Source organism: Diprion similis, chromosome 10, assembly GCF_021155765.1.
Source record: "Diprion similis isolate iyDipSimi1 chromosome 10, iyDipSimi1.1, whole genome shotgun sequence".
NCBI lineage: Eukaryota > Metazoa > Arthropoda > Insecta > Hymenoptera > Diprionidae > Diprion > Diprion similis.
The window spans coordinates 17,903,401-17,920,438 of NC_060114.1; the positions used below are offsets into that span (position 1 = coordinate 17,903,401).

The 17,038-nt window shown below is 41.0% G+C and overlaps 3 protein-coding genes across 5 annotated transcripts; 2 read left to right on the forward strand and 1 right to left on the reverse strand.

Moving 5' to 3' along the window:
- Nucleotides 1–1,893: 1,893 nt before the first annotated feature.
- On the reverse strand, nucleotides 1,894–4,317 carry LOC124411768 (metaxin-2). 3 transcript variants are annotated; one of them, XM_046891165.1, is made up of 3 exons: nucleotides 4,140–4,308; nucleotides 3,217–3,796; nucleotides 1,894–2,522 (listed from the first exon to the last, which is right to left on the reverse strand). In XM_046891165.1, exons 1-3 carry the CDS (start codon nucleotides 4,183–4,185, stop codon nucleotides 2,342–2,344), a joined length of 807 nt encoding a protein of 268 aa, XP_046747121.1. In that variant the 5' UTR covers nucleotides 4,186–4,308; the 3' UTR covers nucleotides 1,894–2,341. The 3 variants fall into 3 exon arrangements, with proteins under 3 accessions (XP_046747121.1, XP_046747122.1, XP_046747120.1); XM_046891166.1 differs by having other exon boundaries at nucleotides 1,894–2,507; nucleotides 4,140–4,304; XM_046891164.1 differs by lacking the exon at nucleotides 1,894–2,522 and adding an exon at nucleotides 2,532–3,055 and having other exon boundaries at nucleotides 4,140–4,317.
- A 602-nt stretch (nucleotides 4,318–4,919) lies between these two features.
- Nucleotides 4,920–6,349, forward strand: LOC124411769 (60S ribosomal protein L23). The gene is made up of 4 exons (XM_046891167.1): nucleotides 4,920–5,066; nucleotides 5,358–5,441; nucleotides 5,708–5,836; nucleotides 6,102–6,349. The coding sequence occupies exons 1-4, from the start codon at nucleotides 5,054–5,056 to the stop codon at nucleotides 6,296–6,298; spliced, it is 423 nt and encodes a 140-aa protein (XP_046747123.1). The 5' UTR covers nucleotides 4,920–5,053; the 3' UTR covers nucleotides 6,299–6,349.
- A 1,916-nt stretch (nucleotides 6,350–8,265) lies between these two features.
- On the forward strand, nucleotides 8,266–15,580 carry LOC124410925 (integrin alpha-9-like). Its single transcript, XM_046889656.1, has 21 exons — nucleotides 8,266–8,450; nucleotides 8,554–8,782; nucleotides 9,225–9,381; nucleotides 9,702–9,769; nucleotides 10,017–10,170; nucleotides 10,258–10,343; nucleotides 10,466–10,654; nucleotides 10,903–11,002; nucleotides 11,100–11,289; nucleotides 11,407–11,588; nucleotides 11,652–11,782; nucleotides 11,916–11,979; nucleotides 12,075–12,231; nucleotides 12,350–12,563; nucleotides 12,730–12,893; nucleotides 13,051–13,234; nucleotides 13,417–13,801; nucleotides 13,900–13,990; nucleotides 14,413–14,545; nucleotides 15,130–15,183; nucleotides 15,278–15,580. Exons 1-21 carry the CDS (start codon nucleotides 8,281–8,283, stop codon nucleotides 15,329–15,331), a joined length of 3,156 nt encoding a protein of 1,051 aa, XP_046745612.1. The 5' UTR covers nucleotides 8,266–8,280; the 3' UTR covers nucleotides 15,332–15,580.
- The last annotated feature ends 1,458 nt before the right edge of the window (nucleotides 15,581–17,038 follow it).

Here is a 17,038-nt window from a genome sequence, read left to right on the forward strand (position 1 = left end):
TGCGTACCTGCATATTCGACAATAACAAGAGCGGCAACAATAAATGGCAACACTATACAATGGCGATACACGGAACATTGTGCGCGCCATTTTGAATGCACGGGAACAAGCGCGTAATTGATATTTGACGCAGCGTGCGCCGTGGCATACAAAGAGGGCTTTTTCGTCCTTCTGCGAATCCTTTTGGGGATTGCAGGAGCGAGGTTGAGGGGTCGTGGTGCCGATGCACCCTGTGTTGCCATGGGAACGACCTACTTCCCCCTGGAGATTACGGTGGTAGTAGGCGCCTCACCGAGTGACCGAGTGACCGACTGCGGGAATAACCAACCCTGTGTTCAACACCGAGCTGCAGTCATCTGAACCTAATTTCTTGTACATAATGCATACATACATACGTAGTACTCGGCTAATTATCATTGTATACCGTTTGTCGTCCATAATAGCAGCTATTAACTCTTTTATTTTCCTTTTTCAATCTTCGGGCGGGTGGTGCAGGCTTAAATTTCGACACACATCAACTCGCTGTTTTTCCATCTGCACAATACGGGTAGATTTGTTAACGGGTAATGTTAATTGCCTATACTCAGGCGAATTTACCATATCCTTGAGCGTACATGACAATACACCTATATTAAAATATATGGTATACTACCGTTGTGATTTGAGGGGTGAAGATATTCCTTCGGGAAGGTTCGACGGGGCGAATTTTTAGTTGGGATTATTTTTTTCTTTTTTTTTTTTTCAAAGAACGGTTAAAACCAAGATAGAAAATAGTAAGAAACTGATGGCTGTTGTGTTTAAATTCACAGAGCCCGCACCTCGCGATTCCAGGACAGCTATTGACGACGCTTTAAATTTGCGATGATTCAGTGTATCGCCATTATTCTGTTGCGTGCGTGGCAACAATAAACCGTTTTATCGTTTTTCTGTGATGAATCAACAGTAGCAGAACCGTGGCTCGCTAAGACCATTTTCTCGGTAGCTCTGGCATCACTGCTCGGAATTTTTTTGTACTCATTTAATAGAATGGAAATTGTGTTCGAATTTTCTAGACTCGATTTTTTGTTTCTCATATTTTTCCTATAGTTCTTTACCAATAAAAGGTTTTGACGATATCGATGTATTTTCTAATGGTTCAAAGACAAACGTGAGATGCGAAGAATTCTGATCACAATAGGTATCGCGCGAAAATTATTCCGCGAACCCCACGGCCGTTGGATGAAACAAAGAACCGCTTCGCTTTGTTCACCACAATTGTTAAAGGCTGGAAGAGAAACGTCAGTTTTTTGTAGGTTCGTTTGATATTTGGCTATTTATTGGCATATCTATACAATATTATCAAGTTGACGTTGATTTCTCCGATTATCACCATTTTTGCAATCTCAGACAGCCAATTTTTTTTTTTTTTTTACATATACTTGATTTGTATCGTACAGAGGGTTTCCATTCGTATCGTCCGGAAACAGTAACAATGGAGAACAAATCGATAAGCGAAACGGAAAACAATAATAAAAAAACAGATTCGCTCTCTAAAAAAATAAATAAAGGTAACAGACGCAAAATCTCGTAATAACGATTTGTACAGACCATATGGTAATTATAATAATCGGACAGCACTACTTATATCGAGATGATAACTAGTCAATAATTACAAAAGCACAGCATCGATTACTTTTCCCAACGTTATCCCAACTAGGAAAAAAGTAATCTTGGGATAGTCCTGTACTATTGTATCTACTATATACAAATCTATCATACCGGTAGAATTCGTGCAAATGTTTTCTGGGAAATTTAACCCAGAGTGAATTCGCCTGCATTTATGCAATTTAAGGTGCATTTTACTGATTAACTTCTGTTTTATGGTGATTGGTTGGAGAAAGTGAGAAATTCGGCCAATCGTGTAAAATGAACAAATATCGATCGGTAAAATGTAACTTGAATTGCATAAATGCAGGAGGATTTACTCTCAGTTAAATTGCCTAACAGAAATTTTCACGAATCTTCCCGGTATATTAGAACAATAGATCTTCGCAGTGTTTGGCAGTGTGGTTCGTGTACACTGTAACCAAGTTCATTAATGTACAGTGTGGCCTATTTTAATCGCACGGCACCTTTGTTGATTTAAAAAAAATTTAATTCTGAAATGCGCATGAAAACTAGTAAAACGGATTTCTTTCAAGCTATGATTGACTTTTGTCCTGTTTCAGCAGAGAAATCCTGATGCTTGTTTCATTTTCATTTGACTTCTCTTCTATCTCTTAATTTTCAACAATAGGGGACATTAGTCTTGAGGATTACAACAGACCACCCATCTCATGAGTCAAAACTTGATTGACTGAATTTAGTCATCTTCTGTGCGCTGGAAGTACCTGGCCTCGATTCGCTTGCACAAGTTGACCAAGGTCGGATAGCTCTTGACGATGTTAGCCAATGAGTTGTTAGGCAGTGGTGTTGTAAGGATCGTGAAGATGTGTCCAAAGGCCAGAGCATCGAGTTCATTTGGACTGCTATAATTTTGAGAGCTTGGCTTAAACGTTTTTGTAAGTAAAAATAAAAAAGAACCTAGAAAGACCTAACAGTGCGTGGAACTTTATTGCACGTACCTGCAGATAGCAGTTTAAAATAAAGCTTTAAAAATCTATCACATGTCTAAACAATATCGTTACATTGGAGAATTGGTGAGAATAAAAATTGCCTACTAAGATTTCAACCGATTACAAATTCTTTCAAATCTAGATGGCAGGTTTCTTCCAAGGAATCATTCTTCTCATTCACTTTCAACATGCCGAATGAATCTTCTGTAAGAGGAAAAAGGCACTCAAGGGATCCGGTAGAGTTGCAAAGTGAATCTTGGGATATGGTATCAGGCAGGTGCACTTGGCCAACAGAAATATCTGATTCCTTTTTGAAATAGAGAGTGTTCACTGAACGACAGTGTTCAATGAGCTGCTGGAATTTGCCTATTGTAGCAGACATTCCGCAGGCAGAAGGAAGGAAGGATGTAGTGGTCAGGGCATGAATGTGGCCAAACACTAAAGCATCCAATTCAGTTGGCCTTAGAGAAAAAAGAATTGGAATTTAGGATTGAACTTTAATGTCAATTATCTTGCATCTTTTTTGTACTCATTCCCCTGATTCCTTATCATTTTTTGCATCACGGTGAAGTATTAAAACTCTGTATCAGCTAATTGTATGAAAAATAAGTAATATACTCACTCGTCACCAAAGAAGTAGGTTTTTCCTTCGAGTCTCTCGGCAAGTGCTGTGCAGCAGTTCTTGACCTCACCAAATACCTCGTCAAGACTTTTATTGTACCAGCCCAAGACATTGAGTTTCTTTGTAATCTGATTCTGCTTTTGCCAGTTAAGAAGGTGATTCAGAGGCCAAGGATATACGCTGCCGTGCCTGGGCTTAGTGACGGAATTCAAGGTGGCCTGATCTACCCAACAGACATACTGTTCAGCATTAACTAGCACATTATTAACGAGCGATATGTAAGCTCGCATATCAGCCTTATCAGTTGCCCCAAGCTCTCCGGAAAGACTGGAACCCTTGCTGCTGATGAAGGAGACGATCGGGTCGAACTCCGATACAAGGAAAGCCCCACATTGAATAAAAGGGACTCTTCCCGAGGGAGACATGTATTCCGCGTTGCTTCTCGGTTCAATTTGGAACTCCAGGCCACACATTTTCAGGTACGCCTGAACCGCCAGGCAGTTTGCATTGTCAGGGAGCAGGATTTGCTCAACCTCATATGGCTGATACAATTTTATCGGCTGCGGCCAAGGCTCTTGAGCTAAGAGTAAATAGTAGGAGAGCAAAATTTATGAATAATTTCTCGGGGATTTAAACAGGATTACATAAGGTTATGTTAGGTTAGGGTCAGGTCAATTTCTGCTACTAAGGCTAGGTTAGGTTGCAACGGGCAACTGATATACTGAATTTTAGTAGGGTTTGAATAGGTTAAATTACATTTACGTCATGTTTTACAACAGTTAAGCTTCGTCGTGTTAAATACAGATTCTGTCATGATAAAGTTGCGACGTTGTTCTGAAAGATAACCTGAGTCAGGTTAGGTTAGGGTCGAGTCGGAGCACGCGTAAGATCTCAAGAGGTTACGATTAGTGTCTGAAAATTACCTCCTAACTCCATGGCTATCGTATCTGAGAGTAGAACATCTGGCATTATGACAATTATTTTGACGGCGGTGGATTTACTTCGTTTATTAATTAATGTGGTAAGCTAAGTAAAAGCAGGCTTCGAACAGCAGAAGATACATGAATCTTAGGGACGTCGAGCTATCGAGTTGCTGAATCGAGCGGTCGAAGTTTCATTTGAGGTGGGCATTTTTGAAATCCGATTGGAAGGTGATAATGCTGTTTGATTATTAAAATTACCGTGAATATCCAGATATTTTTCACCGCAGATAGCCATGCAACCATGCGTCGATGTCAGAGAGTCATCCTGCTATAATGAAAAAGAAGTTGTGTAATCGAAAAGTCGAGATAGGACCAAGCTGACGTTTGGTAACCTCTTCGCAATCCATGACGGAGAAAAACGTCTGCATAACACGCGCCCCGAGTAGTGGGTCTTTTGTTTTTCCAATCAGAGTTTCGTAGACTTTTGAAAACATTTTTTTGAATGTTGCGAACTAACGAGGATTTGGTATGAAAACAGTCGATTTAGAGAAAATTGATATGCGAACACCGAGCAAAAATCAATCACAACACCATTTCAAAAATGAGATATGTCAGAATGGCCACCGAAGCGATCAAATCAAGTACTCGAGAATCAGGTCATAGAAATTTTGGATAAGCTTAATCCAGTCCTCTCATTATCAAATATAGGTGATAGAATAAATTTCCATAATTTTCTAGCCTCTTGTGTATCCAGAATTCTCTGATTCATGAGAGTGTGAACATTTTGCATTACGTTTGTACGAATTTTGACCAGCTGGTATTAGGCTGCGTGCAAATGATGCGCGTGAATCGTTAGATCCGGGGTCTGCAGTACCGATCGAGCGCCCCGAACTTCCTCTTTCAAACGAGGCAAGATGTCGAAAAGAGGTGAGCCTGAGTTTGGGCCGAAATAAATCCGTGATAATCGGCCGTTTCCGAGCGAGACGTAACGCGTTTGGGTGTTTAGCGAACGTGGAAGCTACATGTGCGTCATGCGAAACGTATATTTGAAGTTATTTGTGCCGTACGAAGGAATAATAACCGTGATAAATACTTGCCGCCTGTCGACAACACGACACGACGCGACGTACGTCTCGCTCGGGGACACGGGAATAACCTAACAATCGGAGACCACGCGAAACTCATGGATGTTTATCAACCTAAATATTTCTGTTTAAGGACGTGGTGGCTCCGCTGGAGCAAAGTTTAGGATATCTCTGGGTCTGCCCGTTGGCGCAGTTATCAATTGTGCCGACAACACAGGTGAGTTGGTCCAAATCGTAAGTCAATGCTAAGCGTGTCTACGTTCGTCTTCCAACCATTCGTCCATATCATCCTTCACATGCTGTTCTTTTTCCGATATGCCCGTACCTGCTGAAATTTTAGGCAGTTCATCCCTATTCGTGATTTACCAGTCACACTGATCCCTGCGCGTACACGATGAAACGCACATACTAAACTTTGCTGAACTTAGGCTACGATCTGTTGTGTCTCTCGTTTAAGCTAATCGACATGATTTTTTTTCCAAGGGGCCAAGAACTTGTATGTAATCGCGGTACAAGGGGTGAAGGGACGTCTCAACAGACTACCTGCTGCAGCATCCGGTGACATGATTGTTGCTACTGTTAAGAAGGGAAAGCCTGAACTCAGGAAGAAAGGTTCGTTTAACTCGGTACCGTCTTGGTATATTACTGTAACAATGCTCAGCTGTTGTTGTTATCCTGAAATTTAACTGCAGAACCATGCTATTAGACAATTTAACACATGGTCTAAATTTTAAAAGACGTCATTCTTGGGTTTGATGAACACCTTTTCATTCGCCTTTTTGTTGTGTCTCTATATACATAGGCTCTATTGGCCTGAAAGATTCGCGTGACAATTCCACTTTGTGACAAAGAAATTTTTTTTTTTTTCTCATTGCAGTCATGCTCGCTGTGGTGATCCGCCAGCGTAAGCCTTTCCGGAGGAAGGACGGAGTATTCATATACTTTGAAGACAACGCAGGTGTTATTGTGAACAATAAAGGAGAAATGAAAGGCTCGGCCATCACTGGCCCAGTAGCTAAAGAGTGCGCCGATTTGTGGCCAAGAATCGCCTCCAATGCAAGCAGCATCGCCTAAAATAACACCTTGTATACCGTTGACTCAATAAATACCAATTTGGACTCGTCATCGGTAGTTCACTTATTTGCTGTTTAATACGTCTGCAATGTGTCACGTATAGTAAAATGATCGTCACGCGGTTGTCAGGTACATTTTGTTTCAACGTTTAGATTATGCATTTTTGATAGTTTATTTTTTGATGAAAACAATAAGGTTGTTATCAAAGTATTACTACATAGCAAGATGTTTTCTCTAAGTTTCATGGGGTCTCCTAGGATTTCACCATTCTTATTAAAATCTTAAATTGCTGTACAAGTAAGCATTTATTGAATACATCACTCACATGAATTCTAAGATTGGTAAAAAATTATCGTTTTTCTATTGAATGGATTATTGTTACCCGATTAATCGAGTATTATCGAATAATTTTCTTCACGATCGATTTCTGCTTTTTACTGCCATGATCGACGCAATACAATGTCAATTTATGTGATTGAAGTATGAATCATTGTCAATATCTTACTTATTAAGTACCTATTTGATATAACAAGTGAAAATTGAATGAATATTTTCGACTGAAATTGAAAAATATTTTGAAAAAAACTGTGAATTACCAAAAAAAACGCTTTTCCATACTGAATTTGAAGAAATATTGGTTTGAAATACACGTTTCAAGAAAAAAAAAAAAAAATTAATAAAAATCAAAATATGAAATGTTTGATTAATCAATTCATATTCGATTAATATTCTTGGTTTGAATTTCTTCGACTGCACTATTATCGGATGACAATAATAATCAGGAAATTATTACAATATATATATTTGTTCGATTCTTTCATAGTCTACTAGTAATTGTTATGAAAGTTCCGATCCAACTTTCCCGCCCGCATCGGACCAAATGCGGGCGGGAGTAGTAGGGTTATGATACATATGCGCCAAGTAGGTGATTTTTGCACGGGTGTAGTTTATCGCCCGGAGAAAACTAAAAATGTGGTAGTCTAATTTAATAGTATATTGTGTCATGTGTGTTGCGATCATGAACTTTCGTTCCTTGTCACACACGATAGTTTTTATAATAAGTGCATGAAAATTGGTCGGGCTTTGCGTGGTAGTCTTACGGTACTCGAGTGGTCAATTTCTTCTCTTTGGAAACGAAAGTGATCTCCCAAGGGTCGAAAGTGAAGCAATTGTGAACTGCGCATGCGCGAACCTAACCTCACAAGACTGAGATGAAATTGGCGACTTTCGTCCCGCTAAACTGCGACACAAAACCCCGCTTCTCATGCACGTATGATGAAAAGCAAGTCTTCCGCTCGCTGTTGATTTTTACTGCCCGCCGGTCGGATAAGAGCCACTTGCGTCCCGGATTTTAGGTAAGAGAAAACGCGAATATTATGCATATTTTATAAAAAAAATATTCCACAGATCCCAGAGGACCTCATGAGAGCTAAGATGGTCTTACAATTCATAGTAGATCTGTAAAATTATAGAGGATTCAAAACGGCATTAATTGACATTTTTATAGAAATTCACATGATTGTAACAGGAATACAATCATTCCCAAAGTTACTCCTTAAACTGCTTTCAAAACTTTGAAAAAGTGTTTTGGGATAGAATGATTTGAAAAGCAAAGATACGCGTTGAGGTTCGCATTTTTTTTACCTTTAAAGCAAAAAAACCAACAGATATTCGTCCGTTGCCTCTGCGGTCAGTGTCTGCAGTCTTCCCTTCTCTTTGTCTTCTACTATCAACATTTTATTTCAATCTAATCAATCCCTTTCCTCTGCCCGGATGGATGACGTACCGCCAATGATGCATAGTTAAAGCTCGTTCGTTTTTGCTTTGTACAAACTGACATCTCGGCTTCAAGCTGAGACGCAATCTCACTTCCATGGTGGAGTCTCGCGAGTTGCGAAACCTTCTCAGTTTTTCAACGGTTTTCGTTCATATTTTGTTCGTTATCATCTGCATTCCAGACTCGATATTTTCCTTAGTGTATAATGTTAGTTTCTCTGACTCTCATCCTCGCCCTATCGCCGCTCCTTGCTTTCTCCTACAACGTAGACACGAGTCACCCCATTGTCTACAAAGATCAGGAATCTGGGGGAAATGGATATTTCGGATACACCGTCACCCTCCGATCGGGCCAAAACTCTGCTGCCTCGGCAAGGTGAGTACATCCAATCGCTATCAGTGTGCCAGACCAGATGGACAAGAAAAAACCCGTCGCGATACGTGCGCGTTTGTGTTACCGTTTCCCCTTTCAATCGCAGCATCTTCATTGGTGCGCCCGAATACATGAAGGGCGAGGGTGCCTTGTATCGGTGCTCGATAAATGACGACAAAACACCGAGCGGCACGTGCCGAAGATTGAACATCGACCAGGCCTCCGTTTCAGGAGAGATTCGTGTGCGGAATCTTCCTTCTCTGAAAATCGTACAAGTTGGGACCGTCGGGTGGCTTGGAGCAAGTCTTGCGACTCGAGATTACTCGGACTTGACGGTAATTATATGCAGCGGTGCGAACATGAGTGGCGCTGACTAATTACGTATAGTAACTGGCAGAACTTTCGAACGTCATCGAAGAGAGTGATTCACTTCGTTTTGATCGCCAATCTTCTTTCCAAGTATATATACGTAATAGGTATGAGCCGATCAGATTAACCTTTGAGAGATGAACCAGATTTTTACTGCGCCTGACAGGTACTGTGACCCAAAAAGGGACGGCGACCTTTGAACGAGAATTGTGATCCTCGTAATGATCGTAGAAGGTTGCTTTTTTTTTAAACAAAGTGCCAGATTTGTAGTTTTTCAAAGTCCTACTTGTTTCTTGAATTATCTATTTTTTTAGTGGCAATACAAAGCTTCATAAAGGTTCAGAAGTGTACTTCTTGTCGCTTTTAATGATCGATCCGTACCTCTTATACCGTCACCGTAATCTTTAGGTCTGCGCTCCGCGTTCGTTATTCAAATACGTCGCAGATGACGGCGATGAAAGCTTTACACAAGGGTTAGTGGACGATATGCGTGGAATCTGCTACACGCTGCCCGAAGCCATCGGCGACACCCTTTACCGCGATAACTCCGTGTTACCGCCTGATGGTGAGTGATACGAGTGCTGATCACTGAAGTGATAAATACAAAATAACAGATGCAATTCTTGAATTGCATATTTGCAAAGTTATTGCGTTTCAGTTTTTTTCATTAATTGTCGTCATGTTAACGCAACATCGAACAAACTTGAAAGTTCATTTATCTGTATACTGTAATAGCGATTACCCTACTGAAAATTTTCATGTAATAAATGACATGCTGAATTCTTTTAAAACATTTGATGATGTAACACGTGATCATTTTCAGTAAGATTTCTCTGGTGTGACTTTTCAACAGTTGATACACGTATAGTTGTGATTGATTTTCAGAACACTTGTTACAAAGCATCAATCTCAATGCCCTTCACGGATTCTCCATCAACTATGCTGCGAAAAAGGTTTATGTTGTATTATACGCACATTTGTACTCTAGATAGGTATTATAAGTCCCTCGAGTTTTTTAATTGATGCACACGGGGAAAGTGATTACGAGACGGCTGATTTATTGGCCAGATCCGCGGTGTTGTTGGCGGAATCTGCATTGCTAACATAACTGACTCGGCGGAAAGATTAGCCGTCTTAGAATCACTTTCCCCGTGTGTACATAGGGACCTCGATATGTAATGAGGATCGTCTTGATTACAGGTCTCGAACACAGTCGAGCTAATCATAGGAAGGCCAAGGTTGAACAAGGTAGAAATTCATCACGAAAATAAAACGGAGGTCAGAGTATATCCTGGTCTCGGTCCTGGCAATTTAGATCGTATATTAGCGAAAGCCGCAGAAGGTGCCAATCTTGGTAATTATAACCACGAATCTCGCAACCTTTTCATCACTTTTTATTCCGATGAAATTGAATCGAGAATTAATAACGTAATATTCCCAGGCTACTCGGTCACCTCGGGATACTTTTTCCGTCCTCAAGAGTTGGTCTTTGCCGCTGGAACGCCGGCGTGGAATTTTACGGGCCAAGTGCGTTTTGATTTACTAAAATTACATCATTCTAGTGAACGGAGAGTCGAAGTGAAATAAATGTAATTCGCTGTCAGTATAATACAATACAATTTGATGCATGTCCGTCCCTTCGCTCAAAGGTCGTAGTTTACTTGCCGGGTACTGTGTGGGAAACAAAAATCGACGGTTCCGTGCTTGGCGAGTACTTTGGCGCGAGTTTGGCGACGGGGGACTTTGACAACGACGGTCTGGACGACATTGCCGTAGGCGCACCGCACTGGGGTGAAGTAGACTACGGTCGAGTCTACACATTTTACGGGAACAATAAGGTAGGCATACAATTGACCCTCTTTCGATTTCATCTTCAGCATCGTCAATATCTTCTCCGACTTGGACTCCATTTTGCGTGGACACCTATCTTTCTATATCATTCACCTTACAATAGCGTCCTATCTGTAGTTAGTTTCGCAATCAGTATTTGCTATAAGCTTTCAGCACTTGTGCTTTGCTGCCTCGAATGTTCGTATCGTCAATCGAATAGTTTGTCAAATTTCATATTTTCTTGCGTACATCGCAGGGCGTTTTCAGGGAAGGTCTGATGCTCCAGGGTACATCAGAATACGGACAGTTCGGTTACACCTTGGCCGCCAGTGATCTGGACGGCGACGGTTACGCAGGTGAATATCTTGCGAATGCTGAAAGTTCCTGTTTTCTTCGAAGCAGGGACCCGCTAAACTATTCAGAAAATACGATTCAATTCACCATCCCCCGCAGATTTGGTGGTGGGCGCTCCGTGGGAGGCGTCCGGTGCCGTCTACGTCTTTTACGGCCAGCGTGAGTTCGGCACCAAAGAAGGATGTACCCCGATAAAACAACGAATCTCGCCCTCGGAGTTTAAGAGCTCTGTAACCATCCAGCGTTTTGGATTCTCGCTCGCGCTTCCTGTCGACGTCGATAACAATGGGTAAAGTTGTCAATTGCCTCACTTCGTATGAATTTTTAGAACAAAGCCGTGGATTGCACGTGCTGTCATATATTCGTTATCTTTCTCTGACCCAACGTTAATCGAATGCGCCCCCAGGTATCCCGATTTGGCAGTTGGTGCGTACAAATCTGGACACGCGATTCTATTGCGGAGTAAACCTGTCGTAAAGCTGACGCCTCGACTTGTCTCCTACTCACCTATATTGGACAGATCCGCTCGTAGTTTTGTCATCGGCGTCTGTGCCGAGTATCATGGAAAGGGAGCACCCGAATCTCAAGGTAATCGATGACAATGATTCGCCGTTTGATAGTCACATGTTGTGTCATTATACGTCTGTTCAGTGCTCAGTATCGAGATCGCAGTGGATGAAGAATATACGCGCATTGAAAACGACGAATCTATGAAGCTTTTTACAACCCCGTTCTCGCCAGATGAAATATCAACATGCGTCAACAGAACGCTTTATCTCGTGGTACGGTACAGAGAATAGACTAATTAACTTATGTACGTGCGCATGAATGCCAATATTTGAAAAAATGTCATAGTACGGCTTCGTCGATTTTTGCACAGTGTTTTCCTGTGTTCAAAAATTATCCTTCTTTCAGAGGGGATTTAAAAATTTTCTCGAACCAATCGTCATTCGTGGAAGGTTCAGCATCAGCAACAAAAGTAATATCGTTATGAATTTATTACCTTAGACGATTCAAATTTATTCACATTTGCATGCATTCAATATTAATTACGAAGTGTGGGTCTAACTACAGGTAGACAGGGGGATAAATTCTGCTCACATTGTCCTGTTCTGAATAAGGGCCATATGCTGGGGGAAGCAGAATTATTTGTACCTTTCAATACCGGATGTAAAGACGGCAAAGTGTGCAACTCAAATTTATCAATCAGCTGGATGGCTACAGGTGTCAGGTAAATGATTGCGTTTCAAATGTTTGTATTCTTGAATTTCCTTTCCCGTAGCCTCGTTCGTAAATTTGTCGGAATGCTTCGGAGCGTGAATAACAAATGGAATTACACATTATTGCAGCAACAATGATCAATGGGTTGTAGGATCGGGCGACGTAAATATTGATATCCGAGTAACGAATAACGGAGAGCCGGCGTTTCAAACGGAGATCATGATCAAAATGCCACCAGGAGTTCGCCTTCGAAAAGCGATACCGTCCTGCGTGGAGACTAAAGAGGGAAATTCCGTAGTTCTGGAATGCGACGTCGGCAACCCTCTCTTCAAAGGGGAACCGGTGAGTCGTGTTTACGAGTATCTCCTGACGATTTCCTTTGTCAATCAACAGTACCCACGAATACACTCGCATTCGTGTTATAGTACGTGATCGGAATCAACTTTAAACCATCAATGAACTGTTATGCAACACTCACGTGTCTGTAAATTGACTTGGAATGTTGCAGAAATCATTAGCCGTCGATCTTGATATGGGAGGAATCGCAAGCTCTGCCGGATCGACGATTTTGCGTTTCACCGTTACTACGAAAACATGGAGCGTTGATCGCGGGGAGAAGAAAAGTGTTTTCTGTTTGCGACTCGAAAATAGAGCTCACATAACGCTGACAGGGTAAGAGAACACCGCGTGCCCTAGCGTGTGTCGCTATACAACATTAAATATCGAAATCTATGATGAGTTTTGCATCGGTATTCGATTACTAGAATTATTTAAAAAAAAGTCTCATTCGAATGCTCAATCGATTAATTTGTTGGCGCGTCTATTGCAGGGTGGCAAACGAACAAAACCACGAATACGGAAAGACAGGGAATAATACGAAGCTGTCTATTCGGCACACTTACCAACTTACCAAAAAGGGACCATCGTCACTACCGAAAGTACACTTTGCGGTCGACGTGCCCGTCGCCATTACCGACAAAAACGTTTCCATTGTTCACATTTATCTTCCAGAGGTAAATTTCATAGTTTATAAGATAGGTTGTGTCACTGAAAATTTTTGTCAATTGAATGCAGAAACCAGGTGAACTGAGCATTAAACTAGCGAATGATTAATCACCGTTTCTGAGAAATTGGGCGTACACCGTAAACAGTAACGAATGTCCAGCTTTAAATATTTTCTGCGTTGTTCAAACAGCTGGATAGTTCTGGAAACATGCACGAGTGCTCGATCGTCGACACTGTAGAATATAGGAAATCCATTCTGCCAAAATTGCTCAATCCTCTGCAGCCGATGAAGAGCCGCGGAATTCCTGAGCTGAACTCTGAGGAAAAGAAGGAAGAGCAAGAAGTCGATGCAACAGATGAAGAAATATACTCCGGGGAGAAGAAAAATGAAATGTTCCAGGAGAGAAAGACGAGCATTGACGGTCAAGGCACCGATCGAACGATTTATGTGAATTGTTCAACGGCGGGCATAACGTGCCGCACAGTAATGTGTGATTTTAACATATCAAAAACGTCTGGAGACGTAGGAAATTCGATCCTGGATATGATCTTTGACGTACAGCCATTGTTCACACGTACGATATTGCTAAAGCATATTGAAAGATATTAATTTTTCTGCGACTGAATTTCCCTTCTGTATTATTAACTATTTTCAAATTTTCACGTTTTTCAGCCGACGAAAAATCTTTCACCGTAAACTTTAGCACCGACGCGCGAGCACTGATCATTGAGCCGATATTATTGGACACGATGAATGGTTCGCGGTGAGTTGTCCGGCGTTTGTGTTCATATATTATTCAATGTCTTTTATATAACGCGAGTATGTTTCACGCGGTTTTTCTTAGGTGTTTTCGGTACACAAAGTACCCGTTTCTACGCCGGTCGAGTGAGTCTGCGCATTGCGCATGCGCGGAGTACTGAAACGACCGCTTTTGACTCCTAGGAGTCAAAGTTGGTCATTTCTGTACGGCTCTCAGGCGCTGACGCGACAAACACAGCGAACTGATCTCACATTTTGCGACCCTAACCTCAATTTGGTGCTGCGCGAAAAACCGCGTAACATACTCTTGTTATATAAAGTATCGTGTATAACATGGAGGCAACGGTCTTTGCCTCCTTGTTATACAATGTACTATTCCACTCGTTTAAGCTCAAATTATCTATTGTTTTTTCTCACATACAACAGCTTCGTAACGGCTAAAGCATCGACGATGCTCTACAACGTGCCGGAGGCTCAAGAATTGTCAGGTTGGGTTTTACCAGTTTCGATCGGCTTTGGTCTTCTGCTACTGGTATTTCTGATCATCATTTTATTGAAAGTAAGTAGTTCAGGATATCGTGAAGCCAGTTGTAGTCATGCGTGGAACTCTTCATAATATATTTAAAGGTAATTGAGTGGTGAATGTTTAGAGATTAAAAATAAGGCTTTATTCAACGCGTATCCAACATGGAGATTCGGCAGGCAGAGAACTTTGGGCCCACCGGGTTAGCAAACTTGAATCTAGGGATATTAACTAGGGAGTTACTAGGAACTAGAATATACTGCATTCTTCGTCATCATTCACGATCAGATATTTTGCAGGACGAAGCAATTCGAATTTGTTGTTTATTTTGCTCTCGTTATTCGAATGAGCAAGACTTAGTAGGAAAGCGGATTGCGGCAGAAAATCGATCCACGAGCCGTCAGATCCGCGTATAATTTTTGGGCGTAATTTGCATTTAAAAATCTCGAAATTTCGTACTCTGATGCAGACTAGATTTTCTTGTTCTTCATATTTCGTTTGTAAAAGAGTGACTTCTCTCGTGTTCTGTGCGTAACGGAAATCGAATCACGTCTGTTTCCGTCTTCGTGTTAGTTGGAGTAATCAATCAAATTCAAGAAAAATCAAAATTAATATTCCAGGTTGGTTTCTTCAACAGACCAAACAAGACGCGAACTGCGAAGACAAAAGAGATGGTAAGCGACTTACATTTTGCCACAACTACCATCTCCGATTTTACTCATCTTCGTTATATTTTTCACCCAATTTACTTTACCGTTAAAATTACAGAGATTGAAGTTGAACGGGGACGACGGTTATAGTGAACTTGATCTGTACGGTTAAGCGACTACAACGTACGGAGATTCTCAGGTAAAATGAAGAACCGTATAATGCACGACCGTTGTGGGCTGCAAAGGTAAAAAGGCTCTGTACTTGCCATTTCACACTGCAGACTGGAATTTGCAACTTGTGATTTAAATAATTAAGTTCATATATATCTACAATATTTGTTCACCAGTTCATCACGCACACGTCTACATCCCTGAACTGAGGCTTCGTTAGGTATCACATATTCGTATATACATACACACATATATATGTATATGTATATATATACAGTGGGCATAATACAATACTTTTAGAAAATTTCGTAGTAGTATAGTAAAAAAGAATCTGATGTAAAATTTGTATATTATTATCATTACTGTAATTTTTGTTTCTCTTATGTCTTATGTCTTGATTAAATAACAACTTATGTTTTACAGAAAAGAAATATTTCTCTGCAATCATAATTATTCTATTTGACTGTTTTGCATCGTTTCCTGATTACAAGGAGGAAAGAGGGTAGAAAAGAGGCTATTATCGTCGTCATAGTCATCATACGTCATTTTTTATCCCAATTCGTGTGGCGCGTCCGAGCATAAGTTTTGTATTTCCACAGGCACGTCCATGCGGGTCACTTTAAAGGATATCAAATTTCAACGAAACAACGATATCGGTTCCGGTGTAAATCGATGTTATACGTCTGGAGCGTGACATTTCCAAGAAGAAATTATTGCTGTATTCTACCCTTTCTTTCTGTCGCACTCTGTCTCTCTTTGGTTGGTCTCTTTGGTACAAACAACCTACTAGATCCGTCTCCATCTGGGTACAAGGAAGGCCTTAGCACTCAACACTCTTGCTTTCTTTTTACGATGATGTTAGACGTGAAATTGGCGAACAGCGCTTTGATACACGGCTGTTAGGCGATATTTGTTAACTTCATTTGTTAAAATCGCAAACCACTTTGGAAAGCAGTCACTTTGAAATCGATTGAAATCACTTGAATTTAATGTCTTGGCAATATTTCATTTGTGTATATGTAATATACCTAAACCCTGATCGGATGAAGCAGTGATCAAACCCAATCTATTATCGTGACTGTACCTAATTCTTAAGACTGTGTTCCTCGTACGTCATTCGGATATACTGCAAATGACAGCTTCTATCTAAGGATATCTAAGCGGTTGGCAGATTATATGCGTGGAATTTTCTACAACCTGCCTGAAGCCCCGGCGACATCCTTTGCCATAAAAACTCCGTGCTTTTCCTCGCGGTCAGTGATCCGACTGTAGTGATTAGTCATCTGTAAACCAAATGGCAAATGCAACTGTTGACTCACATGTTTTATTGTTATAACGTTTATCAAGTTTTTTCCCTGCGGTTACATCACCGCAGCGGTTTCGGATACATTTAAGCTTCCGTGCATGTCCTTAAATAAATTATTATCGCTGGCATAATTTCTCCGGAGTTACAGTGTGATAAATTATCAGATCACTGGTTTCGAGGCGTCCATACTTTGCATGGAATCCCTGTACCCCAGATTAAAATCGCAGGTGTTGAAGTCGCAAACTACTTTGAAAAGCAGTCGCTTTAAAATCCTTAAAAATAACTTCAAATCAGTTAAAATCAGTTGAAATCAGTTGAGATCATTTGCAATAATTGTAGGGTAGACTGCAAGCTGTTGTGGGTGAATACGGTCGTTGTTCCGACTAGCATGGCCGTCCACGT